Below are 13,550 nucleotides of genomic sequence, written 5' to 3' on the forward strand. Positions count from 1 at the left end.
AAACTGTATAAGCTAACTTAAGTTAAACTGCATAATATATGAGCTTGTCTAAATGGTTTGAATTTAGATCTAAGATGCACCTAAATAATTCTATTCATCTAGTATAAATTGCATTTATGTGCTATGAGCAAAATTTTCGCCAAGAAATAAGTGAGAAGCAATTGCTTTCTTTAGTAGAGAATGAGAATAAGATCACTGCATATTCCGATTAGTTCAGGGATAAATCAAAATGGTCAATCCTATCACTTTGTTACTGAGAATTCAATGTTTTGAGAATCAGAAGCCAAGAACAATAAACAATTATACCCAGTGTATTGCTCCATTGTCTAAATACCCTCTGATTCAAGTACTGGACATCACAAACAAACAAGTGCATCTTCTTTGGAGTAACTAAAATAAAACAGCAAACTATGATGCTTCTCAAATGTAATGGTCACATATATTGGTAATCCACTAGTAAGTGCAAATATATTAATAAAAAAAGTATGGTCAATGCTTACCTCGTGATCATCACCACCATATAACAGGCCCCCTTCACCTGATTTGCTCATCCCCTCTATTCTTCAATGACCACTCAACGTCTAGTATCTATCCAGCACTACCTGTTTTACTTAGCCCTCCCACCCTCTATGCCCTCTGGTGATCACCAAATAATTTTTTTTTTTTTTGCCTCCAGGGTTATTGCTGGGGCTCGGTGCCTGCACTACCAATCCACTGCTCCTGGAGGCCATTTTTCCCATTTTGTTGCCCTTGTTTTTGTCATTATTATTACTGCTGTCATTGCTATTGTTGTGGCTGGGTAGGACAGAGAGAAATGGAAAGAGGAGGGGAGACAGAGAGGGGGAGAGAGAGAAAGACAGTCATCTGCAGACCTGCTTCACTGCCTATGAAGGGACCACCCCCAGCAGGTGGGGGGCCAGGGGCTCGAACCAGGATCCTTATGCCAGTCCTTGCGCTTTGTGCCTTGTGTGCCCAACCCGCTGCGATACCGCCCAACCCCCCACCAAATAATTTTTTTTTTTAATAATTTCTTAATTATAGCCTGAAAGATTTTAAATTACAGTGATCTAGGAGGTGGAGCAACAGATAAAGCACTGGACTCTCAAGCAAGAGGTCCTGAGTTCAATTCCCGGTAGCACATGTACCAGAGTGATGTCTGATTTTTTACTCTTTTTCTCTTCTCCTTTCTTATTAATAAATCAAATATATTTTTTAAAAAGTTTAAATTACACACCTGAACATTTTCAAGAATTTCCTGGACACGAGTCAGTAAAGCTTTCTTCCTATTAACCTGCTTTCTTGCTTCTACATCAAGTGCTTTCTGCTTTTCTTGCTGCATTTCCTTTCTTTTTTCAGTGTCAAGCTGTAAAACATCATATAATTATTCCTCATAAATACAAAATAATCACAAAGTTAAGAAGCACTGAATCAGTAGAATTAAAATATATACAACAGGTAAAATGAACTATCTGTAGTAAAGGAAATCTGAACCAAGTTCAATCCACAACACACTACGTGCCAGAGTGATGCTCTAGTTCTCTCTATATATAGATCATTAATAGATATAAAATCTTTTATTTATTTTCCCTTTTGTTGCCCTTGTTTTTATTTTTTTATTGTTGTTATTGATGTCGTTGTTGGCCAGGACAGAGAGAAATAGAGAGAGGAGAGGAAGACAGAGAGGGGGAGAGAAATATAGACACCTACAGACCTACTTCATCGCTTGTGAAGCGACCCTCCTGCAGGTGGGGAACTGGGATCCTTACATTGGTCCTTGCACTTTGCGCCATGCGCACTTAACCGGCTGTGCTACCGCCGACTCCCTAGATAAAATCTTTTTAAAAAAATAAGTAAATACTATTTTCAAATTGAGCACAGATGGAGAAATTTGAATATGAAATATTTTAGATGCTACTAGAAGTGATATTTTCTTCAGATGTGTGGTTATTAGGGTTTAATATAGAAGAGTTTGATGTTTAAAATAGAAGAATAGGGAGTCAGTCGGTAGCACAGAGAGTTAGTTAAGTGCACGTGGCGCAAAGCGCAAGGACTCGCAGAAGGTTCCCATTCCAGCCCCCGGTTCCCCACCTGCAAGGGAGTCCCTTCACAGGCAGTGAAGCAGGTCTGCAGGTGTCTATCTTTCTCTCCACCTCTCTGTCTTCCCCTCCTCTCTCCATTTCTCTCTGTCCTATCTAACAATGATGACGTCAATAATAACAACTACAACAACAATAAAAAGACAACAAGGGCAACAAAAGGGAAAATAAATAATAAAATTTTTAAAAATAGAAGAATAAAATATTTAGGGAAGAACATGTCCACAGCTGCAATTTTAAAACAGTTGGCTCAGCAATAAAGCAAAGGAAGTGTGAATACACATACACTTATAAAGTCACAAACATGGTAAAGCAAAGATGACATAAACGTTAAAAATTGCTGACTCCAAATTGCAGATATATGGGTGGCCACTGTACTACCCTTTCAACTTTCCTATATATTTAAAAATTTCATTACAAAAAGTTGGCAGAGGGGCTGGGTGTTGGCACACTGGTTGAGGGCACATTACACTGCACAAGGACCCAGGTTCAAGCCTCTGGTCTCCACCTGCTGGGGGAAAGCTTTATGAGTGGTGAAGCAGGGCTGCAGGTGTCTCTCTGTCGCTCTCCCTCTCTATCTTCCCCCTTCTCTCAATTTCTGGCTGTCTCTATGTTGTAAGTAAATAAAGTTAATTAAATACAGGTTTTGTAATTTTCATCAGAGCCCTGCTCATCTCTGGCTTATGGTGGCACAGGAGATTGAATCTGGGACCTTGGAGCCTCAGACATGCAAGTCTAACCACTATGCTATATCCCAGGCCCCAGAAATGTAGAACCTTTAACTCCTGTTATTAAAATAATAATAATTAATGCATTCTTCTAATACTATATGATTTAAAATAAAGCCACATGTATTTTTTAAAAATTCAATCAGTATTGAAAGGCATACATCTCATGCCTGAGGCTCCAAAGTTCCTGGTTCAATCCCCTGCACCACCATAAACCAGAGTTGAGCAGTGCTCTGGTTAAAAAAAAAAAAAAAAAAAAGCCATACATACAATGACAAATGTATCTTCCCACTTTCCCACTCATCCTATGCCTTCTCCTCCTTTCCCAGAAAAGGAACATTTTTATTTATAAATTCAAATAGTTGACACATATTGAGTATCACCTATGATTCAGGTAGTAGTCAAGCACTTAGCATATATTAGTCCATGTAATCCTCAGAATAGACTTGTAAGATAAGTATGCACTTTTTTAAATTCCCGAAATGAGCTTGCAAGTTAACACAACAGGGGAAGTGGCAGAGAGATGATCGGAATATAGAGCTGGGTTTTCCAGCACAACTCACGCTGCCTCTGAAAGCATGCTGTGTGCAGTGGTTTCCTGAGGCTGGACAGGTTCTCCCACATCTGCACATTTAGATCTCCTGTACCCAAATTTTAATAGCATGCTTGAAACTTTATAACATGGATCATAGTCAATTAAGCTAGGGCACTGCTGATGGACATTTAAGTTGCTATGCTCATCAATCTTTTAAATTTTAAATGATGTTACTATAATGTTCTACATATTTCTCTGAGGATATAGACAGGCATGATTATAAGATATCAATAGTTCCAAAAAATGGAATTGCAGGGATCAGGTGGTGGTGCACCTAGTTGAGTGCACTTTTGTGTGTTTGGGTTTTATTGTTTATTTTTGTTTTTAACAGAGCACTGAGCAGCTCTGGTTTATGGTGATGCAGGGGATGGAACCTGGGACTTCGAAGCCTCAGGCATAAGAGTTTCTTTGCATAACCATTATGCTCTATGCATAACCATTATGCCCCTGTCCTTGAGTGTACTTTTCATGTACACTTTTCAATACTGATAAGCACTGCCAAACTAAAAAATAAAAGCAAAAGATTTCTCATTTCTCTCAGTAAAAGTGCATCATTAAGTGCTTTTCCCTCACAGTGTAAGTTTGTGAGGTAACTGCCAATCAAATCTTTGCCAATCTAGTCAGTAAAAACGGCTAACTTGTGAACAAGGATTAGGCATCTTTTCAATGTTGATAAAAACTTCTTTTGCTTTTCTGTGAACTACCTTCATCTATCTTTTTCTTTCCTTCCTTCAGTGTTTAGGATCCAGTCTGAGGCTTCTTTCATGCAAGTCCCATGTGCTATAACTATTTTTTTTCAAGAGAAGGATGATTTAAAATCAAGGAAACTTACCAGTGGAGGAAGCACAGCCACTCCATGGAAATGAATAAGAGAGATGCTTTCAGACTGGATAGGTAGAAAGCTCTCTGTGGGTGATGCTTCTTGGATTCTGGCAAGACTTTTCTCACAGAACTTCTCATATTCCTCCATCTTCCCACAATCACACTACAAGAGAGAAATAAGTATCACTTTTAAATGTGTTAAGAAAAACAGATCTTGGGGCTGGGGAGACAGCATAATGGTTATGCAAAAGCCTTTCAAGCCTGAGGCTCTGAGGTCCCAGGTTCAATCCCCAGCACACCATAAGCCAGAGCTGAGCAGTGTTCTGGTTAAAAAAATTAAAAAAAAAAAAAAAGAAAAGAAAAGAAAAACAGATCTTAATTATCTGGAGAGTAATGAAATATTCCTAGAATTCACAATTCCTAGAATTGATTTCCCAGAATGACCAGGTATTAATTTTTTGGAAACAAACAAACACCTCAAGATCCTACACACTTAATTTTTATACATTTCTCTTTGTCTTTTTTTTTCTTTCTTTTACAAGATGACTGCTCTCTGGCTTATGTCTGATGGTGCCAGGGATTAAACCTGGGACTTTGGAGCCTCAGGCAAGAAAGTTTCTTTGTATAATCACTACGCTCTCTTCACCACCTATATATTATTTCTAAACAATTACATGTAAATCAATCTTAGAAACAAAGTTCTTTATCACTTTACTAAGTTTTTATTCTAAGCACAACTATATTTTATATTTTCTTAGCAGGGCTTTATCTACACAGCCAGAAAAACTAGATTATGAAAGATAAAAATGTCCTATAACAAAAAAAGAGCTAAGTTTTAAAAGTTGATTTATTTTTAAGACTCTAACAGAGTTCAAAGTCTGTTACTTGTATATTGTAAGAAAACATTTTGGGAGTCAGGCTGTAGCACAGCGGGTTAAGTGCAGGTGGTGCAAAGCGCAAGGACCAGAGTAAGGATCCTGGTTCCAGCCCCTGGTTCCCCACCTGCAGGGAAGTCACTTCACAGGCAGTCACAGGCGGTGAAGCAGGTCTGCAGGTATCTGTCTTTCTCTCACCCTCTGTCTTCACCATCTCTCTCAATTTCTCTGTCCTATCCAACAACAAAGACATCAATAACAACAACAATAAAACAAGGAAAACAAAAGGGAATAAATAAACATTTAAAAGAATAATAAAAAAAAAACATTTTGATTCCATTATCACTGGCCAAATGCATCACACTCTGACTGGCTCTCATATTAATTTATTTTATTGTTGGCAATTAAAACTATCAACAAACCACTTAAAACAATCAATCTAATAAATTTAAAGTTTCTGGGAAACTGTGATTGTGCCTATGAAAACACAAGGTAATCAGGATTTGGTATCATATTCATTTATCAAGAAATCATTAAGTACATGACCAACTGTTACTACTGAATTGTGTTTAGTATTGTCTCCTTTAAGTGAAAAAAGAGAAAACAAAAACCTACAAAGTAAAGGGTATCATCAAATCATAACCAACAACTGTATGGAATGTGAAGAAAACCTAACAAATAAAAAACATGAATCAAAAAGGAGAGGGCAGAAAAATTAAATTCATGAAGTAGGACATACAAAGATAACGTAAGATAGAATATGACACCATCTTAAGCTTAAGATATTTTAAATTGTTGGTTTGATGCAGTGTAGAACTATACCCTATAATCTTATAATGCTATAAGCCATTATTAAATTGCTAATAAAAAGTTTTTAAGAAAGGTATTAAAAAATCATTACACCACGGGGGCTGGGTGGTGGCACACCTGGTTGAGCTCACATGTTACAAAGCGCAAGGACCCAGGTTCTATCCTCTGGTCCCCACCTGTAGGGGGAAAGCTTTACAAGTGGTGAAGCAGGGATGCAGGTCTCTTTGTTTCTCTCCCTCTCTATCACCCCATTCCCTCTCCCATTTCTACTTATCTCTATCCAATAAATAAATAAAGATAATTTTTTAAAAAATTTAAAAATCATTACACCAGGGGAGCCGGGCGGTAGCGCAGTGGGTTAAGCGCAGGTGGTGCTAAGCTCGAGGACTGACTAAGGATCCCGGTTTGAATCCCTGGCTCCCCACCTGCAGGGGAGTCGCTTCATAAGCGGTGAAGCAGGTCTGCAGGTGTCTATCTTTCTCTCCCCCTCTGTCTTCCCCTCCTCTATCCATTTCTCTCTGTCCTATCCAACGACACCATCAATAACAACAACAATAACTACAACAATAATAAAAAACAAGGGCAACAAAAAGGAAAATAAATATAATTTTTTAAAAAAAAATCATTACACCTAAGTGTCAGAACAAACTATAGTACAACTACAGAAAGATTAAAGAAAAAGTATATCCAAAATGTTAAAAGATTATGAAAAATAATCTTGACCAGTAGGTAGTCTTATTAGTAACAAAATGTATTCCTACCATCATCATTCTATTTCTGTATTCAATTTATATACACAATGAGAGTTTAATTCCAAAGCAGTTCTCTACACTGTGAGTGCTATTATTCATAAAAAATGGCAAAAATTAAGACCATACTGTATAATTAGCATGGCTTCAAATTTTTGTCTAGATTTCAACCCAATAATCAAAATATGAAATAACAAAAATGCAAGAAAAATTCAAATGACTTCATTTCTGTTAAAACTTCAAAAAAATTTTTTTAAATATTTTATTTATTCCCTTTTGTTGCCCTTGTTGTTTTATTATTGTAGTTATTACTATTGTTGTTATTGATGTTGTTGTTGGATAGGACAGAGAAATGGAGAGAGGAGGGGAAGACAGAGAGAGCAAGAAAAAGATAGACCTGCTTCACCGCTTGTGAAGCGACTCCCTACAGATGGGGAGCAGGGGGCTTGAACCAGTATCCTTATACCGGTCCTTGCACTTTGCACCACCTGCGCTTAACCCGCTGTGCTACTGCCCAACTCCCCCAATTTTTTATAATATTTATATATTAGAGAGAGAGATGAGAGCAAAAGAGAGAACCAGCGCATTGGCTGGCATATAAGAAGCCAAGGAATCAGGACCAGATCCTCTACCCACTGTGCCACCTTCCAGCCCCCCCTTTCTCTCTCTCTCTCTCTCCATATATATATATCACTGGATTATCAATAAATCTACCAGTCCCAGAAGCCATTTTTCTTTCTAATAGATGGTGATACAGAGAGAGATGATATCAAAAGGGAGAGATAAACAGAGAAGATACACCTGCTGCATCGAGGTCTCCCCAGAAGAGAGGAGGTGGGAGGAGGGTTTGAATTCATTCAAGTCCTTGTGGATGTCAATGTGTGTGCACTCTACCTGGTGCACCAACCTGACCCTCAAAATATTTTTTAACATGTACAAATTATTGTATTTACTGTTGAATGTAAAACATTAATTCCCCAATAAAGAAATTTTTAAAAAAAAATTTAAATACAACTGATATAGGCCATGCAGTGGCACACCCGGTCAAGTGTACATGCTACCTACCATGTGCAAGGACCCAGATTCAAACCCCTGCTCCCAACCCCCTACAGGGGAAAGCTTCAACACTGGTGAATCACATCTTCAGGTGTCTATCTTTCTCTCTCCCTCTCTCTCCTTCTCTCTAACCTCTCTCAATTTCTCCCTGTCCTATCAAATAAAATAGAAAGAAAAAAAAAATACAACTGAAATATCCAGCATTATAGCAACCGAACCATAGATAGTTTACCCAAGCAATTACTGTAATATCCTCAGGGACAGACAAGTACAGAATTCTATTTTAAAGATCTGGGGGGCCTGGTGGTGGTGCACCTGGTTAAGTGCACAAGGACCGGGGATCAGGACCCTGGTCCCTCCCTATAGAGGAAAGCTTCATGAGTGGTGAAGCAGGGCTGCAGTTATCTGTCTCTTTCCCTCTCTGTCTCCACCCCTCAACTTCTCTGTCTCTCTCCATTAATAAATATTTTAAAAAATAAAGATGTGGAAAATTCAAGGAAATAAAATGATTTTTACAGTAACAGTCTTTTTTTTCCAGCAACATACAGATGTCTTAAGTATAGCCTTCAGAAAGTTAAATTCACACCCCTGGACAGTATACCATACATGTTACCACACATACAGGAGCACTTTACTATTACAGCATATGATACTACACTAAACAATACACATGCTAATATAGTAACTATGGAAACTTCCAAATGATCCAGGAGTGTGGCTGGACCCTTCTTATTCTTCGGTCCCAGTTTCGATGCCCCACCCTTGACTAGCCCATCTAAATTAACCCTATGTTAATCACATGATCCCACTGTTTCTCAGTTTCCAAAGTACTTACCACTGTCTGAAATTGCCTCGTTTATTTTCCTGGTTTTTGTTTGTCTTCTTCCACCAAAATGCAAACTCCATAAGCAGAGGTACCTTCTCAGTTTTGCTCACCAGCAGTTCCTTGTTACACAGAACAGCTCACCAGGCAGTAGGCACTTGACAACAGTACTGAATAAATGAATTAGGGTAATTAGCTTAAAAAAAACGGGGGGGAGTCGGGTGGAGCGCAGCGAGTTTTAAGCGCAGGTGGTGCAAAGCGCAAGGACCAGAGTAAGGATCCAGGTTCGAGTCCCCAACTCCCCACCTGCAGGGGAGTCGCTTCACAGGTGGTGAAGCAGGTCTGCAGGTGTCTCTTTCTCTCCCTCTCTGTCTTCCCCTCCTCTCTCCATTTCTCTGTCCTAGCCAACAACAATGACATCAATAACAACAACGATAAACAACAAGGGCAGCAAAAGGGAAAATAAATAAATATAAAAAATTTTTTAAAAAAAGGTGGGCTATATAACAAAGAAGCCAGCAGGGAAGAAAGGAATTTAGAGAGCAGCAGTTTCCTAGATGACACTGTTCTCGGAGATACTGGTACCTGTAGGCCGCAGAATCAACCATTCAACAATAAGCTTTCGTATTTCATGTGAGTAAGCAAGAGGGAACTTTCTCACACCAGAATTACCTTTGTCAGCAGGTTTTTATTTTTTAAGGGAATGTGGAATACTAGGCCACTCCAACCACAAATCTACTGTCCCATACTTTACCATGAGGCATCACTGGACCACTTGAATTAATAAATTGTCAGCAGCATCAAGTTCAGACCTGCCTTGTCTTCTCACCAGATATGACACTTCATGACATGAACCTTTTTGCAAACCCCATAGATTTGTGGCCTTGCTTCTTGCTCTTAACAAGCACTAGATCAGAAATATAACTGATCAAGGGCTGAAGAGACTGCATAATGGTTCTGCAAAAGACTTTCATGTCTGAGGTTCTGAGGTCTCAGGTTCAGTCCCCAGCACCACCATAAGCCAGAGCTGAGCAGTATACAGGCAGTGAAGCAGGTCTGCAGGCGTCTCTCTCTCTCCCACACTCTGTCCCCTCCTCTCTCCATTTCTCTCTGTCTTGTCCAACAACGAGATATCAACAATAATAACCACGGCAAGGCTACAACAATAAGTGAACAATATATCTATGGCAATTAATACTTTGTGGGACATGCTGAAAGCCTCAACAAATAGCTGTCTTTATTATGAAGAGGATGATGATGATAACGACTTTATTATTATTAAATTACTAACTTCTGCAGGGCAGGAAAGATTCAAATGTAACTTCAAAAAGACGAGAAGGCGGTGCAGATCTGGTAGGAATCGGCCTGTAACCCATTAAAGTAAAATAAATGTAACTCCCTGCCCTCAAAAAAAAAAAAAAAAAAAAAAAAAAAAAGACGAGAAGGTGACTGGCTTCCTCACTTCGCTGTTTCCAGCATTATATTTCATTTATTTATTTAGGTAAAGGCAGAGAGAAACCGAGGGGAGAGGAGGACAGGGAGAGAGACAGAGACAGAGAGGCACTTGCATGGCTGCTTCATTCCTTGGGAAGCTTTCCCCCTGTAGGTGGGGGCGGGGGGGGGGGCTTGAACCCGGGTTCTGGTGCATTTGTCCCATGCGCGCTCAACCAGGTGCGCCACCACCACCACCACCCCCCAAAAAAAAAAAAAAACAGGGTATTTTCTACCAGTGGGTCAAAATTAAACTGTAGATTAAGGGAGTCGGGCGGTAGTGCAGCACATTCATTGCAGGTGGCTCAAAGTGTATAAGGATCCTAGTTCGAGCCCCCGGCTCCCCACCTGCAGGGGAGTCGCTTCACAGGTGGTGAAGTAGGTCTGCAGGTGTCTTGTCTTTCTCTTCCCCTGTCTTCCCCTCCTCTCCATTTCTCTCTGTCCTAGCCGACAACATCAATATCAACAACAATAACTACAACAAAAAAACAAGGGCAACAAAAGGGGATATATAAATAAATATTTTTTAAAAAAAAACCTCTAGATTAGGGAGTCGGGCGGTAGCGCAGTGGGTTAAGCGCACGTGGCGCAAAGCACAACAACCGGCGAAAGGATCCCGGTTCGAACCCCCGGCTCCCCACTTGCAGGGGAGTCGCTTCACAGGCGGTGAAGCAGGTCTGCAGGTGTCTGTCTTTCTCTCCCCCTCTCTGTCTTCCCCTCCTCTCTCCATTTCTCTCTGTCCTATCCAACAACAACAACAACTACAACTAGGGCAACAAAAGGGAATAAATAAATGTTAAAGACAACAACAACAACAAACTTTAGATTAGTCTGCCAGTTGCATAAATTGGGGTGGGTGAGTATTGAGGGACTGGAATCTTGCAGCCAGATACAAGCAGCCACCCAGCAGCAGCTGCAGCAGCGACGGTCAAGGAAAGAGAAAGAAAGCGCTTTATTATTAGTCTCCAGCTAATGCTCCCGAGAGAGGCAAGAGCAGAGTCAACAGAGCTCCTAGGGCTTCGGTTGTGGTAACCGGACTTGCAAAAAGGCCAGGCAGCCATCGCCTTGGAGACGCTCCCCCTTCCTCTCCCGTGTGCGGCGGGGGCCGGGGAAGAGGGTGGGTGGCTCAGTGGTTAGTGGTGGTGAAACCTTCGCCCCCACCAACCGCTCAGTCAGGAGGGGATGGTGCCCAGGCCTGGGCCCCGGTCACTTCACCACCTGGAAGCCTCTGCCCTCGCCCCACCACCTCCCCCGGCTCCTCTCACCCACCAGGCTCCGTCCATCCCGGGTGCCCGCCTCCGAGCATCACCTCCCGGGCAAGAGACCGCTGGTTCCCGGGTATCTGCCTTCCCAGACCCCGCGCTGTTCCAGGGGTTCGAGGCCCCATCCCGCCCGGGATGCGCAGAATCCGCCCTGAGCTCCTCCGGCGCCAATTCCGCCTCCCGGGATGGCTTCGCAGCCCAGACCCGCTGAGGATCCAGCCACCTGCTTACACACCTGCTCTCCCACGGCGCTGTCGGCTTTTCTTCCCTTGTGCCAGGCCTTGTCAGGAAGCAAAACGCTCAGTGGGTACTGACAGAGCACAGCTCGGTCCGCCGCCGCCTTCTCCTCCTCCTCCCCGCCATATTACGGGTCTCCGGCGGCAACGCGGGATCCTGGCAACGGCCGCCGCCCGCCCCGCCCCGACTCCACCTTTCAGGGCCAGGACTTCCGGTGGCTGCGTCCACGGCGGTTGAATCTGTTGCAACTCCAGAAAACTACCATTCCCGAAATCCATTGCGCAAGGCACTAGGCGCCCGGACCTTAGTGAAGGAGCATGAAGGACGTCTAGAGCGCGGTGCATGGTGGGAAACGTAGTCTTCACTGGAAGCTAGCGCCGGTCAAAATGTCCTTTACTTGGAACGTTTTTCAGGTCTGAAGCTCCCAGAACGTGTTCCTTTAAGTCGCTACTTTTTAATCAAATGCCGTCTTTCTATCTAATCTTTGGAAAACATATATTCACCGTGATATTTTCTCCGTAAATAAACAAACTGCTGAATCCTAGATGTTAACTGTAATCCTTAAGACACCCCTGATGCTTTTGACAATTAGTAGGAAAGTGCATCCAAGAAAAAAAGGTAGCAGAAGAAGTACAGAATCATTTGCCAGCGTTCACTATCTAAACAGATCATGGCTTTTCTTTGCTTTTTTTTTTTCTTTCAGTGAGAAAAAGAAAGAGAGAGAGAAAGAAAAAGAGAGAGAGAGAGAGAGAGGAACCACAGTACCAAATTTTCCTTCAGTGCAGTGGGAAAGGGACTCACACCTGGGTTGCACACACGGCAAAGCAATACACTATCCAAATGAGTTATTGTACCATCCCTACCTTCTGCCTCTCACTGACTTTTCTTCCAGTGCCTATTTTGGAATATATAAAAAGAGCTTCAAAAATGCCTATCACAAGGGATGGCCTTCAGGAACAAATCATTGCTGTATACTGTCTGGTACATAAGGCCCCTGTTTTTGTTTTTGGGTAGAACAGAGAAAAATCACGAGAGAACCGGAAGACAGAGAGGGGGAAAGAAAGATAGACACCTGCAGACCTGCTTCACCACCCGTGAAGGTGGGGAGCCGGGGGCTCGAACCGGGATCCTTATGCGGGTCCTTGTGCTTCATGACATGTGTGCTTAACCCATTGCGCGACCGCCCGCCTCCCTTAATAGAGTTAAAGTTAGACAGGTTAACCCTTAATAGAGGGAAAGTTAGACAGAGATGTAGCAGTGAAAAGACCTAGGGGAGTTTGCTGTCAATTTTTTTTTTTTGCCTCCAGGGTTATTGCTGTGGGATTGGAGAGGGGCCCAGAATATTGAGAGCAGCTATTGACCGGAAGCCAGTTGTTCCTTGTTCCATGTGGATATTTCCACCTGTGCCCACCCTGTGATAACTATAAAAAGGTGGGACGAGAAGTGATAAGAGGTCGCAGACTCTCCCTTTGCTTGGAAGGGTGTTGGCCTAAGCTTAAGCTTCCTAATAAAGGCTCTTGCTATTATTGCATGTGATTCTGGTCTTCTTTGTGTGAGATCGGGACTCTAACTTCTGGGCATAACAATTGCTGGGGCTCAGTGCCTTCACCAGGAATCCACTGCTCCTGGAGGCCATTCCCCCTCACCCCCCGCTTTTGTTGCCCTTGTTGTTGTAGTCTTGTTGTGGTTATTATTGTTGTTGTTGATGTTGTTCATTGTTGGATAAGACAGAGAGAAATGGAGAGAGGAGGGGAAGTCAAAGGGAGGAGAGAAAGCCTCCTGCAGACCTGCTTCACCGCCTGTGAAGCGACTCCCCTGCAGGTGGGGAGCCAGGGGCTCCAACCGAGATGCTGTCAATTCTTAAGCAGCTATTACAGCTCAATTCACTTCACCTCTCCTGAACTCAAATTTCCTCATCTATAGAATGAGAGGTTCTTTAAAAACCTCTTCCAGCTTTATATATGCTCTTTCAGGCAGACGGTAGATAGCATAATGATTGTGTAAAC

General features: G+C 42.0%; 1 protein-coding gene across 6 annotated transcripts in view; it reads right to left on the minus strand.

The window, feature by feature from the left end:
- The window catches only part of CCP110 (centriolar coiled-coil protein 110), a 32,577-nt gene extending 20,819 nt beyond the window's left edge, over positions 1-11,758 (minus strand). For 2 of the 6 annotated variants that reach the window (XR_009544971.1, XM_016185344.2), the window contains exons 1-4: positions 11,543-11,757; positions 8,567-8,724; positions 4,252-4,404; positions 1,235-1,363 (exon numbers count right to left, since the gene is read on the minus strand). Coding sequence is in view for 4 of the 6 variants with exons in the window: in XM_016185344.2 (XP_016040830.1) it covers positions 1,235-1,363; positions 4,252-4,389 (267 nt within the window). In the remaining 2 variants the exon portion in view is untranslated. Of the gene's footprint in view, positions 1-1,234; positions 1,364-4,251; positions 4,405-8,566; positions 8,725-11,542 lie in introns of those variants that run through there. The other 4 variants (XM_016185346.2, XM_016185345.2, XM_007516545.3 and 1 more) reach the window with 4 other exon arrangements.
- Positions 11,759-13,550: the final 1,792 nt, after the last annotated feature.

This window comes from Erinaceus europaeus, chromosome 15, assembly GCF_950295315.1.
Source record: "Erinaceus europaeus chromosome 15, mEriEur2.1, whole genome shotgun sequence".
Classification (NCBI taxonomy): domain Eukaryota; kingdom Metazoa; phylum Chordata; class Mammalia; order Eulipotyphla; family Erinaceidae; genus Erinaceus; species Erinaceus europaeus.